This window comes from Elgaria multicarinata, chromosome 2, assembly GCF_023053635.1.
Source record: "Elgaria multicarinata webbii isolate HBS135686 ecotype San Diego chromosome 2, rElgMul1.1.pri, whole genome shotgun sequence".
In the NCBI taxonomy this organism is placed as follows: Eukaryota; Metazoa; Chordata; class Lepidosauria; order Squamata; family Anguidae; genus Elgaria; species Elgaria multicarinata.
In genome coordinates this window covers 52,473,115-52,491,775 of record NC_086172.1, presented here as the reverse complement: position 1 = coordinate 52,491,775, position 18,661 = coordinate 52,473,115, and the positions used below count along the sequence as shown (strand labels likewise).

Here is an 18,661-nt window from a genome sequence, read left to right as displayed (position 1 = left end):
TGTTATACTTGCTCATTTGTAAAAAGGGGCAGCACTTCCCTATATACTTGAGGATTCAAAGGAGCTGTCAGCCAGTGTACAAAGGGTTGGATCCAGAAAAAAAGTGCATGTAATGGAGCAGGGCTGAAAGGGTGGGTGGCAGCAAGGGGAAGGAGGGGGTGGGCAAATCAACATTGGGTTTAGACAACTTGGATGTTTTTGAAAGAATTTACCACATTACACCGCAACAGACACAGAAATTTGGACTCTGCTCCATTACATAGGCAGCACATCCAAGTTAAACTGTTATTAATGAATTTGTGTTCTGCTAACTGAATTTGTTGGATGCTATTGCTGTTTCTAACCAGTATTTTCTTTAAACTTCTTAACAGCAAGCAGAAGAGGAGAATGAATTAAGGAAAAAGCAAGAGCAGGCATTAATGGAAAAACTTCTGGAGCAGGAAGCACTGATGGAACAACAAGACCAAAAGGTAGCAAACAACCTGGTCTTTGACAATTATAAATGAAATTGTTGACATGACAGACATTCCCTGGGGCTGGTTTTCTCATTATTTGGGATCAACAAAGCAGGAACACTCCAAACAACTGTCTCTGGGATCTCTCTCTCTCTCCCAAAAAGATAGCTAACATCCAAAAAGCTTTTAGGCAAATTAGAGAAGTTCCACATACATGTCCTTTTCTGGTTATTTCTAAATCTCAGGAAAGTATTCATTATTCGAAAGCCCTGAATACAATGCTTGGAATTTTCCTTGCTCTGAGAAGTAATGGTCGTTTATCTCAGCCAAGTAATTTCATTACAGGAGCTGGGAAGCATCCACTTTGGACTGAATCATCCCTAGGATATGAAGATGAAAACATTTCCGATTGCCCAAATGGAGACGGGGAAGATATAGGCTGTGACCATATGGTGCAACATGATAGCCAGTCAGAGGCCTAAATGCCATAGCAGAAGATGCACATACCAGAGTCATCTGGGGAGGGACATCACGTATAGGTGTTTTCATGCTAACGCTAGAGGAGTAGATGTCCGTTTGTCTCATGGGGCATCCTTTCTGACTGGCCTTTGCAACTCTGTTTTTCTCCCTTTCAGTCTCCATCTCATAAAACAAAGAGACAGCAGCAAGAACTGATTGCAGAGCTAAGACGGCGACAAGTCAAGGACAATAGGCATGTGTACGAGGGGAAAGATGGTGCTATTGAAGATATCATCACAGGTAAAAAAAAATTGATAATACATGAGGTTGTTCCAAAGGCAACACTGTGTGTCTGTTCATAGCTTTTACTTCTAATTGCTCTGTTTACAAAATGTTACAAGTGCTTTCAGTGATGTGTTTGGATGTGTCAAATAAAGCCCAGTATCTAGTGGTACTTTGCCAAACTTTAAGAGGTTCAGGTCTTTCTAGTGGCAGAGGTCTCATTGAGATAACAGTTGTGTATTTGTTGTTGTTTTTTAGTTCTTTACTTCAGCATGCTGTCGCAAATAAAACTATAGAGGACATAGAGCCTTGTTAGATGTATTTGTACAAGAGGTGCATGCCGTATAAATCCTTGAATATGTTTGATCTATATGGGAAGCCTGTAGTTGTTTAACCTTGTTTTTAAAAGCTCATTTTGTCTTTAAAATGCTACTAACAGTAATTGCTGCAGCATTAGATACATAACAGAGAGGACATTGTTTGATTTGGATTGCTGAATAGTTTAGAATTTAGGAGTTGCATATTCCTTTTGCGGCAGACTAATGCTTGTCTCTTTCTGCAATCCATAATGAACACAATAGGTTGAGAATGGCTGGGCCTGATTTATAGTAGACATGACTTGTGCTGCATGGGCGTCTGCTACAATCTGATTTAGATGACCTTTATGGCCACAATTAACAGCTAATTATTAACAGTTTCCATGGCATTCACAGTCACAGATCCATTTGCCTTGAATTTTGTATTCAGTAATAAGTTTCTGGGTATGGAAAGTAATACCAAATACAAGGAATACTTATTATTGTAGCTTTAAAACTAAAAATCCTATTCAACTAGGACTTCATTAGAATTGCAAGATCTTCTGGATGTGCGATTTCCATTTTTAAATTGTGAATCTTAAATCTTTACCCGGGGTTCTCTTCACACACTCTGTGATTGCGTAATTTCATTTCCCTAAGATATGGGAAAAGTCCATCAAAGGGAGGGGCGGCCATGCAAAAGACAGCTGTGCTGAGTTGAACTATGCAAATCATCATGTCCTTTTTTTATATGCCAATTGCGCAAAACAAACAAAACCAATGAAGGCTGTGATTGCCGAAAGTCAGTAGCCCAGGCCAAACACGTCCTATTGTGGTTAAATGTCTGATGAGCCATCTCAGGGCATCCTTAATAAAGCACTAACAATGTACTAATGCAACAGATCTTTGCTTCTTACCGTATTCTGTCTTGTTTGGCTGTTATTTTCCATGCAGTGCTGAAGACGGTGCCCTTTACCGCTCGAACGGCCAAGCGTGGCTCTCGGTTTTTCTGCGAACCTGTTCTCACAGAGGAATTCCATTACTAAACTATTCCTCTTTCACACCTGATGCTCTTAAAAAAAATAAAAGGTTGCTGTAGGTTTTTGACATTTCTCCACTTGTGTAATGCAATGTGGCTGTTGAATGGATTCATGATGTCTGGCATCCCCTTGGAGTTGTATTTTACATCACCATCTCATTGCACGTTCTTGTCCACCAGTAACCTTTTGCTTCCTTCCATCAGACATGTGACCGTGCGCTCCACCTTTTACGTTTCAGAGGCACCCTTGGTCTATGCGCTAAACGCCATAGAACAGCCAGTGTTGGAAGTCACAGCAATGTCACTGAGACCAATGGCAGCTGTGCTTCAGGCCAGCCCACACAATTTGCAAGAGATTTTTTTTGCAAGTCATAATGCTAAATGTGACAGACTGTTCACTTGGTTTTTCTATGTCATCTCCTCTGGGATATTACCTTCTTCTTTGTAGTGACTTGATCCATGTTGCATGAATCTGGTTAATTTAAACCTATCTCTGGAAGTGAGTCTAGTGTGTGTGTGTGTGTGTGTATGTGAGTGAACTGAGCTGAACTGTCATGGGCTTTGCTTCGTGGCATGCAAATGACAGCCACTGTTTTCTTTGTGAACTGCACGATCATTTCTTCATGTTGGCCATTCTAACCATCACTTGCATGTTTTGTTTGCATGTAAGACCAGAATAAATGAAAGAGCCCCTAAATCCCACCCCCAGTTTCATCTTGTCAGATCCATAGTCATATTAGGTTCAGTTCCATGCCATCATAATTGGAAATCTCCTTAGAACCACATGACAGCTACTTGTAAAATAATAATTAAGTGTTTAATCAGTTCACTCCTTTGCAATCATGGGAAAGAGACTGAGAAAAACAGGACCCAGACGGGCCATAGTATTAGAAGCAGGTCTTGTTTTCTAAGCCAAGGAGTAAGTTGTTCTACATGAATATTAAAACATTTTCGTGCTAGCTCACCTAGGGTCAAGAATCAAGATTGATGGCTTAGATGAAGAAAATATCCAGGCAAGGTATCAGGGCTAGTGAAACAATCTATCAAAATTTCCCATCAATAATAGCTGTCCTAAGGTTATTGTCATGGAACTGGATCCATTTGCATCTTATGATATCAGGTCTTAAAAATAGAAGTGCTTAACCCTGCATGTACTTGTTAATGCTGTTGTCTTTGATACAAGAGCCAAGCATCTTAAAGAAGGCAGCATTTCATGTCCTACTGGTGCAATATAGTTTAATGGGAGCTTTTAAATAGGAATGCTGACTATAACTAGCTCAACTCCTGTTTGCTCTTTCAAGTTAAATTGCTGTACAGTCATCCTGGAGCCAATGTTCAAAGCAGCTTGGAGTTCTATGAGTAAGAGGCTAGGGTGGCCACCTTCTTCCTCTCCTTTCTCTTTTTAACACCCCTAAGCCTTGGCTTTCACCCGCTCTTGCTTTACTTGCTAACACGTGTGGGATTTTTAAAATTATTTGTTTGTTTTGCTTTTTGGGCACTGAGTTGAGTTGCTCTTCATGTTCCATCCCATTTTTAACTTAACCATCATTCTGTGTTTTTTTCCCCTTCTGTTTAGCCTTAAAGAAGAATAATATCACTAAATTTCCAAATGTTCACTCGAGGGTAAGGATTTCTTCTAGCACACCGGTGGTGGAGGATACACAGAGCTGGCAAGCATCACTTTTTACTTAGCTTCCTCCTCTCTCTGTATGCCACACAAAACTGCTTCAAAATGCAAGCAAATAATCTGAAGGAGTGATATGCCGATTCTTTTAGGCCTTTCTTCTGTGACCTCTCTTTATATGTAGCATGAGGGACTGGTTAATTTGCCGCTCTTGGCTGCGCTGAATAGCCATGCCACATCACATGCTTAGTCCCTTGCCAGATGTATGAGTTGTCTTCTACAAGGTGGATGTTGTGTCTGTGCTGCTGGCTTGTGTATACTGATGGGCTGCAAGCCTGTGTACTACATTGCAGATAGAAAGGGGAGAGAGAGATGCACAAAGTACAGTTGTCATCCTTTTTATAGACTGCTCCAGTGCCTTTAACAGCAGCCGAACAGGCAGAAATTTAGCAATGAAGCTTTTCCTGACAAAACAATACAAAGGAAAATCTTTGCCTATTGCATTTCTACATGTCAGGTTGCTCTGGTTGTTAATAGCAAAGGATCAAGGCCAGTAGGAAATTTACTGCTCAAAGGAGGAAATGCTGGGAAACATCTCAAGCATAGAAACTTGCGCACAACCATTTTTTGCAATCTCTCTACTGAGACCCTGCAAGGACAATGGATTCAGTTACAGCTAATGAAACACCATCTACAGAAAGAAACATAGATGTGTTGGATTCATGTGGCCTGAAGTATTTCTTGGCAATGAGAAGGCTGGCTTCATAGAGCCACCAGTGAAGGCTCTGGGAACTAAGGGACTGGGGCACAGGAAAGACAGCCAAGCAGCAGTAGACCAAGATGAACTAAATGTGGGAGGCAGTCTTTCTCTGAAAGGCCACCTTCCTGTATTCACTCACCTCTCATCCTTCCTGCACAGAAGTGTGCGTGGATCTCAAAACACGTGACAAAAAAAAAAACAGACTAGGCACACACACACACACACAAGCAAAATTTTGCTCATGATGTGTGTGTATAGGGGGAGCTTGTAAAGAACCTTCTTGGTGGAAAATGAAGCAAGTCAGGACAGCTGTGTGGGTTTGCCACCACCATTCCCATGTTTTACACGATTGCAGCAAAATAAGCAGATAATGGGGGCAGATTGGTGATATGGTTACTGTTCATATTGATCATACCACAGCCATGCTGGTTCGAGAAGAAACGTCAAAGTTAGCCCAACCCCCATGATTCACCTTCTACAAGAATTATCCAGACTAAACCAATGGTAGTAATGTGAACCGCCCAGAGAGCTTCGGCTATGCGGCGGTATACAAATGCCATAAATAAATGTATGGACTGATGCTTAAGGTGCTAATGTTAAACAGTGGCCTACCCACTAATAAATGTTTTCTTGTTCTGTTATTACGGAGGGCAACTGGCCCCTGGCATTAAGAGTCAGCAATGTTGGGCATTTGTCAGTGCCTTGGGTCTTCAAGAAATACCACCACCTCCCCTTGCCTTACATTGAAGCAGCAGGTGTATGCTGGCAGCAGCCAAAAAGCCGGTATAGAAGCCAGCAAGAGCTGCTGTTGGCAGCTGTCATTTTAATACCCACACAATGTCACTGGGGTAGCTCATGACTCGTATGGCGGAGAGATCTTCCAACTAGCAAACACAATAGATTCGTCTCTTACGTTAAGCAGAATATGATAAAATGTGGGTTGAGGGAGTTGCCTTCACAGTTGGGAAAACGAGTGAATCTCAGATCTTAGGAAACATTAGCCCTGAAAGTCAGCCGACCACACTAGCATCTAACCCTACTGCCATCCCTCCTGCAATGTGGGTGGGGGAGCGACATGCCTCGCTTTCTTTTCATCCCCATAAGAAGCAAGCAACAGGAACCGAATCCGAGATCCATGGTGACACCAAGTTTTGTGGCAGAAGCTTGGGTTGAAAGCACCCCACATCTGAATCACAGAAAGTGTTTATCAAAAAACTGAATGGAAGCTTTTGATGTCCAGAGAGACATTGAGATGGGGGACGCTTTGAATGAGCAGTTCCTCCCAAAGCTTTTTCACATAAAGCAACATATTCCTAGAGCTGCCACTAAGGGAGAATGCAATCCCCCTTTAAGAAATACAAGTAGGTAGAAATTCCACACGTTCTTTTTTTTTACTATTAATAGTTAATGAAGGCCAGTAGCCCAATAGTTAGTGATAGCCCAATCTATGCTCTTTGCGCAACTCTTTTGAGTTTAAATGTCTCTCCTTTGCTTCAAGCTGCTTTGATCGGCTACCAGCAGGACTCTTTCCTTGTCTAGATCCAAAGGCCCAGGCCAACCTGCTTCTGACACCTTATGTTTCCTCCCTACAGATCTTAGAAACCAGCCCTACAGACGAGCCGATGCGGTGAGGAGAAGCGTGAGGCGCCGTTTTGATGATCAGAATTTGCGCGCTCTCAACGGTGCTGAAATAGCCATGTGAGCTGGATTGGGGACACCTGCATGTGTAAAGTAGAAAGTGTGCTTGACCACTTCCTTGCCATGTGAACTACATTTGCGCTACCATTTTAATTACGGCCTTGATTGCAGTACATTAACTCATCTTCTGAAGGGCTCATGCATAGGAATGCAAAAAAAAAAAAAAAAAAGTAAAAAAAGAGAAAAGAGAGGGGCTCTCCACGCAACTGTAGCTACCAAGTGCCTAAATTTCAAGTACCTGCTCAAATTAATCAAAGCAATAGGACTTTATTTGATTGGGTATCTTTTTACACCAATAAATTTGTTCAATGTTTTTAACCAAAATGTAAAATACATATTGTATTTTTTGTTGTTACATGCAATTTAGTAAATAGCCTGCAGTGGGCATCCTTGTTTTCATGACCGGTTGTAAATAGGCAATATGTAGCTGTGAGCGGCTGTGGATTTTTTTTTTCATGATTTCAGTACATTCCTGGAGTTTTAGGAGATCGCTTTGAGCTTCAGCTGCACTTATTAGTGTTATATATGCATATGTGGATGTATGCATACATAAAGACTCCCTACCATATGTAAAGATGGGGGCAGGGGCAGAGGACCCATTAAATTGTACCCTTTAAGAAAATGTCATTCGTCTTAAGGCTGGGGAAAACATTTCTAAAACAAAAGTTGAGGTAGATGTGAGTACAGTTTACAAGGGTGAAAGCTATTTGGGATAATAAAGGCTTGGATAGTGGGATTTCTGCTGTAAATAGGATGTGGTAATGTGAGGCTTATATTAAATGCACACTTGCCTGTTTTCAGACTCTACCCAGTATGTACCAGTGGGTAGTGGAGCTGAAGCGAGAAGGTATAGCTGGAGTTTGAACACATTGCAAACACAGAGGAATGATGTATGAAACTCCATTACTGTGTTCTTCGGGTAGAGGCAGCTTTTGGGTAACGATGTTATTTATTAATTAGCACTAAGATATTAACTTCTCAATGAACAGTATTAGAATTCCGGAGGACCACAACTGTTCAGTTGTCAGAACAGTGAAAGCCTGGTGCCCTGCTAAGAAAGTTACGATCCCCTCGAATGGAAACTCAGTAACCAGCTATTTGCCCTTTGCAACAATTCAGGTTGGATCATAATTCAGGAGCTGTCTTTGCTGAAAGGCAGCTGACAGTGGAATTCACTGCACACATTCTCAGGCCTGAAATAGAACTTATTTGCCCCAGTCCAGAGGAGATCCACTGATGGAAGCAGGAACCAAGAGTGCAAGTCAGAAATGTTAAATGTAACTGTGTTACTTTCAGTCAACATAGGGGTGTGAAAGGGGGATGCACAAACCACTGAATGTAATGCAGTGCAAAAAAAGAAAAAGAAAAGACAACTTGCCCCTTTGGAAAACACAATTGATTTATGCTGGTGGATATACTCCTCTAGAGAAGGGTGCTGTATTTTAAGCTTTGAACCAGTTAAAACATCTTAAAGTGAGGTTGTAATCAGCAGCATTGGCTGTTGCAGATCCATATATTGCTACAAGGCAGGGCACCTGTTCTTTTCCCCACAAAGTCAAAAACTGGACGTTAAGGGATATTTTGCTTACAGCTCACCTTTTCTGGTAGCACTACATCACAATGTTAATTGTAAAATTTATTGTATAGTATTTAACCACTTAATTCTTTTTTATGTTGTGCTTATGTGAACCACTGGTAAAGGTCCCATATTCTTTTGATAATGTGTAGTTATATAATGGTTTTAAATGTACAGATATTTTGCTACAAAATTGGTGCTTTTTTATGGTTTTTACACTTCTCTTTAATTCCCACTCTAGCCTTGGGGTAATATTGTAAATATTGTTTAAAAATGCATCAGCCTGTGCTATACAATCTGAACGTTATTTTAACTTATAGTTTTGTTTTGTTTTTATATTTAACTAAATGGACAGTTTGGGGCTCAAAAGTTATTACACTGACATTTTGCTTACCTATTTACAGAAAGTTTATTTTAAACAACTGCAAATCACACTCTCAATTTACAGCAATGTGTACTTGACATGCTAAAGAGAACATGCCGCCATTACACCTTTTTCCTTCATGAAAATATGAATATTTTGATTTGGGTATAATTTGGTAATGTAACTTAAGAACAGTTAAAACAGCTGCAAGAGAATTCAAAATAGACCAAAATGTTTAAATACAAACAAATGGGATGCAATAGTGACATGTTCTCTTAGATATTTTTTATCTAGTAATAGATCTGCTTCTTAGCAATATTATAGGTGTTTTATAAAAGCAGTTCATGTTACTTTTCTGATCTGTTCATGACATATGATTGAATAAACTATTTACACTACTACAAAAGATCCAAAGCTCTTTCTTGGATGTTGATTTTACTCAGGTGCCCTGATTGGAGGCCATAATTATGTGCAGAGAAGCAGGCCTGCTAAAAACTTGAGCCATAAAGGTGACATGCATAGATCTTCCCCCACCTTGCTAAGCTACCAATAGGCCTTTAATGCAACATAGAAATAGCCTTGCACACAGCTTGGGGGCAACTGGGTTCTTTATTCAACTGTATGCTGAACTGTAGAAACTACATGGCTTCTTTTTTATGCCCCCTCCCCCAATTATGGTACTCTCTCCATGTAATTTTAGAAGATATTGAGGTCCCTTTTAATACTCAAAAAATGGGAGCTGGTGATAGGATGGGCATAGCAGAAAACCACCTCCTGTTAAATATTTACATGGCCTGCATGTAATACTTGATTATTTCAAGTATGCCCGGATGCCAATTTGCCTGAACATACTTAGATCCAAAGTTGTCAACACAAGACGCCTCTGCCTGGTATTTAGCAATTCTCCCATTCACTGCATCTGTACATGCTGTTCAGGTTTCTCTATTCCTCCACCGAGGCTTTTGGGGGAGGTGTGGAAGGGGGCAGGAAAGCCCTGCTGCATAAACAGCCTTCCCTCATAGAAGTTCAGATCCATTGTTTTTATTCTGTTCTTCTAGAGGAAGGTGGGGGGAAAGTATACATTGGGCTCTTCCCATTTTATTCCACATTCATTTCCAAAGTACAAATAGAAATTAATCCTGATCCCCATGAGTATGGCTTGTCAAGCATCAATGACAACTTTGAAAGACCCTTGTAATCAGCTTCACCTTGCTTATTTACCAAACTCTTCTACTACATTGCTGAAATATAGAGTAGGATTACAAGCCATTTTATGAAAATGTTAGAAAATGACAAGCGCTTTTAATTCATTAATGACTGTGGCTATCAAAACTGAACGTTGGGCTGTAGCAAGTATCCTGTGGGGTATGACCATCTGGAGAAATATGAACGAACATTTAATGTTATAGCATTTTATTTTTAATGGAAAAATAAAAGACAATGCTTTAAAAGGTAATATTTACTTAGAAACATGTTTCATGTAAATTATGCAAGGCAATAAGAAAATATTTTACATAAATACTCCTGCATAGGAGAGGGGGATGGGATAGCTAGAACTCTAAAAAAAAACCATTCTGGTTTAGCACTGATCTTTTTCCACCTCTTTCACTACATAACTGAGTTGTAAACATGCTGTCCTATCTATGTACTGTAAGTGACTTTTGCTACAGGTATGGATTTGGACTAGTTAACAGCACTTAGTTTCTCAAAAGAACCCAAACAGTCTTTTTTTACAAGTCTCTCAATATATGTTAAATTTCACGTTCTCTACTCGAAGCCCTCAGAAACTCTGCAACAGGACTTTGTTGCAACTTTCCGAGATTTGGAACTATTGCTGCAGAATTCTGGAACAATCTCCTGGACATTTTACTGTGCTTTTACCTGAAGTCATAAATGGACAAATCTCATACTTTTCCACTGAGAAGTGAACAGTTTGCACCATAAGGAGGGATGACTCCATTTGGTAGACTAAAAAGATCGGCGCATAGCACATTTATTACATTCACTCGCAGAAAGGGCTGCAATCCAGTGGAAAAGGGCAGAAGGCAATTCTTGCTAATTCCCTCTTCTCAATGCCACCACCTACATTATTCTAGAGGGGGCTGCAGTAAGGAGGAATCAGCAAAAATTGCCTCTACCATGTCCTCCAGAAGTTTCCTATGAGCACACTTCTACTCATGGACACTCTAGATCCAAGCCATTCTTCTGTAAAACCAGCCTTTGGCTTGTAATTTGGGCAAACTGTTAACACACAAGTTCCAATGAAATAGGAAAGAACGAAAGATGACCACATACTTGCTACCTTATAACCCCTATTTCTTAATTTGAAAAGTGGACCCATAATTACTCAAAAGGACCGATTTCAAATTTACACAACTATTGTATACTGTTGGATAGAAGTATTTCACATCAGTGCTGTGAATGATCTTGAACATAACCCCTTTCTTTTGTGGCTGTGAATAAACAGGCATGAAAAAAGTAAGCACTACACTAAAGAACTGAGCTTCTATGTGCAGCCTTCAAAGTAATGAGTGAAAGCATGTGAGGAGATGTAGCTATGTGTCAGCTGTACAAAGTATTTTAAAAAACAGAAAAAATACTAGTACACGCTAGAAGACAAGGTTTAATAAGTGATAAAAATGTACAAAAATATTCAAATCAGAAAGATTTTAGAGTCTGTACCACAGTAGTCAATACTCCTGAATGAATAGGGCAGAAAGTACTCATCAAATCAAGGCTGGTCAGAAGTTATTTAGTACAAAGGAAAAAGAACAGAATAAAAGGAGACCGGGTTTGTAACATTAGGTCAACATGTCTCAAATGAAAAGTATTATGTCAACATTGATTTTTCTAGACAAGAGGGTATTGCAACTGCTTTTTCAAAATTTGGTGGTACATTCTTCGGAAAGTCCTTAAGGCAACATATTGCAATTAATTTACTATCTGATTTTGCAATTTTCTGTAACATTGGATTAATGTTGAAATAATGCCCTCTGCCAATTTTGTTTATTTATTTTACATATACCAGTTTTTTCCTCTAATAAAAATGGTAGCTATGTTATTACATATCTTCGCGCCATTATAATTAAGGGCCTATTAGGATTTCCATCAATCATCTATTTTTCACAGTTTTAAAACTTGACACTAAAAAGTCACTTCAGGGTGAAACTTGATACATATTTCAACCTAAAGTCAAAATTCAATAGAAACCATCAACAACATCAGTTTGGCCAGCAAGGTAATGCACAAAAACCCAAGACAGGTTTCTGGACTACCATTAATCAACAAAAAAATATTTCCTTCTCTCCTCTTTCCCTCATTTTGCAAAAAAGAAGAAGAAAAAAGTAAAAAACCCAAGTGGAGCTGCAAGAAAATTATAGAGCATCTTTTGAAAGAACATGTGCACCTCCTTCCCCACCCCCACCCTTAGACCTTATTTGACAAGGAAAACAAGTTTAGGCCTTTCTAGCAAGAGCTGTTTTATAGACATGAGAGACCTGAAAGGCTCAAGCACTTTTCCAAGCCACTTTTGAAAGGGCTCAAAAAAAATAAAGATCTTCTCATCCTAATGTGCTCTCTGAAGAATGTCAAGGTGCATGGGGTATATACAGGCTGCCTAGCTTATCAAAAACAGAACTTCAGCTTGAATTCTGAATGTTCACTGTCTCTGCCAATTTGCTGCCAGGCACACAATGATGATATTTGAGATATTTACTTATACAGTAGAACTGAAAAGCCATTGTTTTGCCAATGGAACTCAGAACATCGGAATCCATTTCCTGAAATTAGTCATCTATATTTTTTATTAAATCACAATGTAAACATATTTGGTATAAATATTTCTTATTGATCTTCATCCAGTTGTTCCAACAGGGTCCTCCTTTGTTTTTCTAGTTCACCTTCACTTAATTCACTACCAGAGGTATCCCAATTACCCTGCAAAAAGATAATAAAAGTAGTTGGTACACCCCGTCTACATAACTTAGTATTCAGTCGTTCTAGGTATTTTACGTATTACGTACTTATTAGAACTGCAATTTGGCCATTATGCAGTATAGATTCCACACTTCAAGCAATCTGAAACTCTCCAACAACAAAAATTAGAGTAACTGTAATTTTTTGTTTTATAAACCTATGTCACTGCCAACCCAAACCAAGGTGACATTTTCCCTTTTGCAAAACACACCTGCCATTTAAGACTTGGCAACCATGATACACAGATAAAGTTTAAAGATCAAACATTAACCAAATCCAAACTACAACTTTAACTGCACACAATGGATTTTTAAATTTAAAATTACTGTTTTTATTTGAATGAGAAACATTCCACTCAAGTCTATGACACAAACTGCTTTTGAAATCTCTTACTGGAGTGGCTATTTGAGAAACACAAGTACTTCATAACTAAGTCAAATTACATATATAGTCTTTCTTTAAAAATAAAATTTCATACTTAAACTTCTTTCTCAACCAGTAACTTTACTCCCTTGCTCTGATTTTAAGTCATGGCTATAAAGTTTTTTCAACTCCATCACCCTGCTATTAACTTAAGAACCTGATTACATAGATCAGCAGCTTATGTGGGAAGCTGACTATTGCTTAGAATTCAATCAATCCTTTATTTACAGTCAATAGACCAGAAAAAGAAAGGTACAGTTATTCCATGCAAAAGGTCAATAGCATATAAAACATATCATTAGTAATACATTTTAATACATAAAAATTAAGGGTAAAAGGGAGTAAGATCAGAGCAAGAATGGGACATGTGTTAACATCAGATCTTGAACAGAACATAGGAGGAAAATTCAAGCAATCATATGTGGTCTGATGAGAATGGCCAGATTCAGAAACTTAGAATTCTAAAGGTCTCTCCACTACAACTGTTCTGATAGGTTTGAATTGTCAAGGTCAACCCTCACCTTTCCCTCCCCTCAAAAGAAAAGAGAGGACCCCCCCACCAAACAAAAAGGTGTAAGGGAGTGCTGTTTTCACCGTGCTGCTACCTAGGCTTATTTCCCCGCTCCCACTGATTACCAGGAGACAAGCATGTAACTCTCAACTTGGAAATGGCAAATATCCTCCTCCCGATTTTCTAAACTACTTCTCAAGAAAGCAAGAGTATCATGTAGTCATGATTTCAGGCAGAGGATATGTTTAGTGGTGACTGAGAAAAAGAGATGGATGTGGTCTTGTTCTAAACTTTTGTTGCCCTATCAAAGCCTCATACACTCACTCAAAAGTAAACAAAGTATAAAGTTTACCATTTCTATGCACAGAAATCACACTTAAAAGACAACATGGCAATATCTACTAGAGATGCTACAGGAATTTTATCTTTGGCAAATTTGTACATGATATGACCTCATCCACTCTTGGACTAATGTAACTTTTATGTACGTTTTTTTTTAAAGAGGTATTTAATTAATTTTTTTTTAATACTACTATTAATAAATGAATTGCAACTTAGCTTTCCACTAATTTCAGTTATGAGACTTGTTGGTTCTTGGCAGTTTAAGTGTATGCACCTCAATATGTATTTAGAGATTATTAATTTGGGGGGGGGGGATAGAAACACAACAGAAGCATGGGGTTAAAATGGGTTTGTGATGTTTCTGCCCAAGGTAGTTATGGATCACAAGTCAGTAGCGGACACCAGCACACAAAGATGCAAACTCATCCCAGTCAGCTCCACTTTTTCTGAAGCCTCCAGAGAATGCTGGGGAGCAGCCATTTGAGAATGCCCCTTTCCTCACAATGCTTACCAGCCAGCCCATCAGTTGTTTGGTTGGCTGGGGGGAGTACATATTTTTGTGGGAGAGGTATGCACACAGGGATGACCTCCTAATGCACTGCCCTCTCCATCACAATCCTATTTCCACCAGCCCACTAAGTGGTGGACTTGTAGGGGGAAAAATAAGCAATGAGCTTGGGCACCCACAGCAGGGTGCACTAAAGGCCATATGCATCCCAGAGATTGCCCATATGTGGGCTAAAATATGCAACATTTACTTCAGACTAGAATAAACAGATCCATATATGTACTTACGTCATATATGAATCAGCAAAGCTATAACTACCAAGATAACTTACGGAATCTTTGCCGGGTCGCTTTTTAGGAGGTGATTTATGCTTAGATTCAGACCTTTGTCTACTTCTTTCCTTTTCATTCTCTCTTTCTTTCTTGTCTCTTTCTCGATCCACATCCGATTCTGGCGAATCCTGCGTAAAGCCAAATAAACAGTCTAAACCACGGGTGCAGACCGAAACTGTGAACCAATAGCTAATTTCCAGTGGACCATCTACCTCCTGCTGGTTCTTGGAATTCTTGCCAAGAATGCTGGACCCTGCTCTGATTCAGAAAAGTATACTTTAAAGTTGGGGTGGATAACCTGGTGCACACCAGATGCTTTGGACTACAACTCCCATCAGGCCCAGCCATCATGGTAAATGGAAAGGATTTAGGGAAGTTATACTCCAAAACATCTGGAAGGCACTAGCATGCCTTCTGCTGTTCTAGAGCCAAAGTGCATACTCGGAAAGATATGAAGCAGCCATGTATGAGTCAGTCCATCTAGGTAAGTACTGTCTACCCCAACTTGGAATAACTTTCCAGTATCTTGCCCAACCTTGAGATCCTTTTAACAGGAGATCCCAGGGGACTGAACCTGCAACTTATCCCATGCGAAGCATGTATTCCAGCCTTTTCCCTTTTAAATCCAATTGGTGTACCACTAGGATTCTAGGGTTTTTTTGTACATATAAAGGAAAAATGAAGTAAACTACACAATTCTGACGTCCGCTAACCCTTCTAGCTTCGCTTTCTTCCTGCATGTTAGCTTGTGAAAAAATTCAGAGATAGATGACATCTAAACAAACATAATGAATCAATGCAGAGGCAGATGCGTCCATAACATTTCATAGAATCTAAGTTTTAACTGAAAAAGCAAGCCCCTTTGTGGTTGCTGAAATCTGCTAGAAAGCATGAGGCCAATGAGTTCAAAAGACTCTGCAACCATAGGATAAAGACTAAGCACGTCAAATTTGTTGTTTTCTTTCAAAACAAGCTAAGTTATGAGTTTACAACAAAACAGAGAGTAAAATTTTACTTTCATTTTCTCAAACAGGTTTTGCATGTCTTTCTTTACTGTATATTTTTGATGCTTTCCTTTTTTACTTATTCAGGGGATGTCTTTAAAATATTCTTATATATATATTTTTCTTATGACAGTTTGAGGATAACAGCACAATCTATACATGTCTACTCAAAAATAAATTCTATTGAGTTCAGCAGTTACAAGATTGCAGCCTAAGTATGGGAATACAGGAAGATGCATACTGGGCAATTTTGTCTGCTTTTCCTTTCCAGTGCTGCTCTTTTCTGCTTCATCATTTTTTTAATTGTACGTTACTACTATATTGTCTTTCTGGATGAGCTGATACTTGCTTGGCCCAGCTCCATCCCCATATAAAAGCACAGAATAACAATCCCATCCAGCCTGTCTTTGCACATGTGACTTCAGTCAGAGTAACAGAAACCAAAAGCCCAGAGGTTTCAAGAAACAGGAGCTGGTCGACAGGCTGGATAGAACCGTTTTCATGAGATGAAAAACTGAAATGAATGCCTGTGACAAAATAGTATTTTATGGTATTGGTTCAGGTTTGGATTTGCTATGGCCAATTCTTTTCTTTTTCAGGAAATGGTAAGTAAGTAGGAGGGGGGAGTTAGAATGGTGAGCAGTGTGAATGGTGTCACCTGGTTGGTTGATTTGAAATGGAGAGAGAAGAAAGGGAATAAGGGGGAGTGAAGTGACAGAGAGTTAGGGAGGTTAAGAGTGAATTGGGTTTAGTAGAGGCTTGCATCAGGATAGGGTTAGGAAAGTGGGGTTATAGGATTTGAAGGTGGTTAGTATTCCCTGGGAGGTAGATTTGTGTGTACAAATTAAAACAAACTTAAAAGTGTCTTTTAAACTCTTTTACTTTATGAATAAAGTACATTCTTTTTTTGTTATATCAACCAGTCATATGCGTTAGAGTATAAAGAATAGGGTGGTGGCAGCGAAGGAGAAGTTTAAGTAGATGTCACAGAAGTGAGGGTGACGCCACAATACCCATGTTTGGAAACCAATTTAGTGTGTGGGTGCAACATAGCCATTAATAATTTGTTTTTGAGATTGTAAGTGTAGACTTCGCATGTCTATTACAAGATTTAATTGTAACTATGTTATTTTGTAAATGAACAAAATTTAGAATTTGATTTGTTCTAACAAACACACTAATTCCTTTTTAAAAATGCCAAAAGTATTCCTTACTTAGTTCTTGGTTTTACAGAGCCAGATACTTAAGAGATTGCCTAACCCATCTGCCAGTTCAGTTGCTACACTCATCAGGACACACCCTCCTGATGGTGCCTAAGGTATCAGAGGTCCGGTCCACGATGGCTCGGAATAGGGCCATTAGAAACACTGCCCAGTTTTTGGAACTCCCTACCAATACAAATTAGAGAGGAACCAACCCTTCTACATTTTTGGAGCCTACTAAAACTTATTTGTTGTAGCAAGCCTTCCTAGAATAGTGATGTTGTCTTCCTTGTTGTCATGCTATTGTGTCTTTTAAGTTTTATATAATTTAAAAAAGTTTTTACTGTATCGTTTGTATATCACTTAGGATTATTTCTATGTAAGTGATTTATAATTATCGTAAAACATAAATGAACTCACTGCCATATTGACAAAACTCAAGATACTCACAGACTTGTGTCTCCTCTTTTTGCTCTTTTTTTTGTGTTTCTTTGACTTCTTATAGCTCCTCTCTAGTAATTCAGTACAAAATGAAACAGAAATTAGGACTAGTGAAATTCATTACCAGCACATCTTTATTTCTTTTCACAAGATAAAAAAATCTTACCAGATTCTGCACTGGAAGAGCGTTCAGAAACTGATCGTGAGTCTGAGCGTTGCCTCTTTTTTTTGGAATGGCTGTCATCATCCTCAGATTCCGAACCCTTTAAACACAAGAGCATTTTGTGTCTAATTTTAAAGGCTGTTTGGTGGAAAGAATGCATTCAATGGAACGTTCTATTATTAAAGGACTTACCGAACGGGAGCGAGATCTCTTTCTGTGATGCTTTTTTGATTTTTTAGAATGCTTCTTATTCTTTGAATGGTGATGCTGACACTCATGCTGTAACATTAAACGAATCAAAATTACGCCTTTGAAATAGTAACCACACATTAATAAGACTCTCAAGAGATAATTTTTTGCTACATATTTATAGCATCCCTGTGAAATATTTTATTCTGAAGGACATCCTGTACAACAGGAGTGGGGAAATATTTTTGGGGGTGGTGGTAAGATGACACCAGAGTAAGTGTGTCATTTGGTGACCAGTTGGGGAACGTGCAGCAAAGCCGACTAAGATGGCTCCCTATGTCTTTTCCCATAGCAGCTAACTTGGCTTTAGTTCACATGTTTTCCCCCAATCAAAGCCTCCCTGGCAGAGTGCACGAAGCAGGTAAAGCCACTCCGGCCAAAACACTGGGTGGATCATGCACCTGGTACACTGGTCAAGGAGGTTTTGGTGGTGTATACTTTCCCTCATCTGTTTGCCTGTTACAAACTAATGGGGGTATATAGTACAGTAGCATGTACTGTATCACGGTACAGTAGTAAGTCAGATAACATTACCTCCAGTAAATAAATGAAGTCTTTAAATATTCTTTTTCTTTCCGATTCTAGAGTGATATCTTCAAATGCTGGTTCTTTCACAAATCTTTCCCGAATCTATAAGTAAGAAAGAAATTACACATAGGGTTTAGCCAGCCACTCAATGCTGTTCAAATCAAATCAGAAGCCACTAGAATCGAGATCTGAAAATCCAAGAAACGGCTATAACTTTTTCCATTGTCAGAACTGGGTGGTGTTTTGGAGGCACTGAAGCCCATTAAAAGGGGATCAGACCTGCCAGTTGTCAGAGAACAGTTATACAGTGGTATTAGTGTTACACACCTTTATATTTTGATATATATATTTAAGGGAACTGACAATAATGTTTTTATTTTCTTGGCAAAATTGGATGAAGTTGGCAGCATTTTTAAGTTCTCCCTGCTGA

At 39.1% G+C, this 18,661-nt stretch overlaps 2 protein-coding genes across 9 annotated transcripts in view; one reads left to right on the top strand and one right to left on the bottom strand.

Annotated features, from left to right (window-relative positions):
• FMNL2 (formin like 2) overlaps window positions 1-8,943 on the top strand; it is a 212,310-nt gene extending 203,367 nt beyond the window's left edge. For 2 of the 8 annotated variants that reach the window (XM_063116551.1, XM_063116546.1), the window contains 4 exons: window positions 372-470; window positions 1,091-1,214; window positions 4,108-4,154; window positions 6,508-6,631. In XM_063116551.1, coding sequence (XP_062972621.1) covers window positions 372-470; window positions 1,091-1,214; window positions 4,108-4,154; window positions 6,508-6,546 — 309 coding nt within the window. In that variant the 3' untranslated portion in view covers window positions 6,547-6,631. Of the gene's footprint in view, window positions 1-371; window positions 471-1,090; window positions 1,215-2,446; window positions 3,051-4,107; window positions 4,202-6,507 lie in introns of those variants that run through there. The other 6 variants (XM_063116549.1, XM_063116544.1, XM_063116548.1 and 3 more) reach the window with 3 other exon arrangements.
• Window positions 8,944-9,997: 1,054 nt separating this feature from the next.
• The window catches only part of PRPF40A (pre-mRNA processing factor 40 homolog A), a 39,586-nt gene continuing 30,922 nt past the window's right edge, over window positions 9,998-18,661 (bottom strand). The window contains exons 21-26 of the mRNA XM_063116536.1: window positions 18,238-18,333; window positions 17,647-17,733; window positions 17,458-17,554; window positions 17,301-17,362; window positions 14,644-14,772; window positions 9,998-12,489 (exon numbers count right to left, since the gene is read on the bottom strand). Of these exons, the coding sequence (XP_062972606.1) occupies window positions 12,397-12,489; window positions 14,644-14,772; window positions 17,301-17,362; window positions 17,458-17,554; window positions 17,647-17,733; window positions 18,238-18,333 (564 nt within the window). The 3' untranslated portion in view covers window positions 9,998-12,396. The remainder of the gene's footprint in view (window positions 12,490-14,643; window positions 14,773-17,300; window positions 17,363-17,457; window positions 17,555-17,646; window positions 17,734-18,237; window positions 18,334-18,661) is intronic.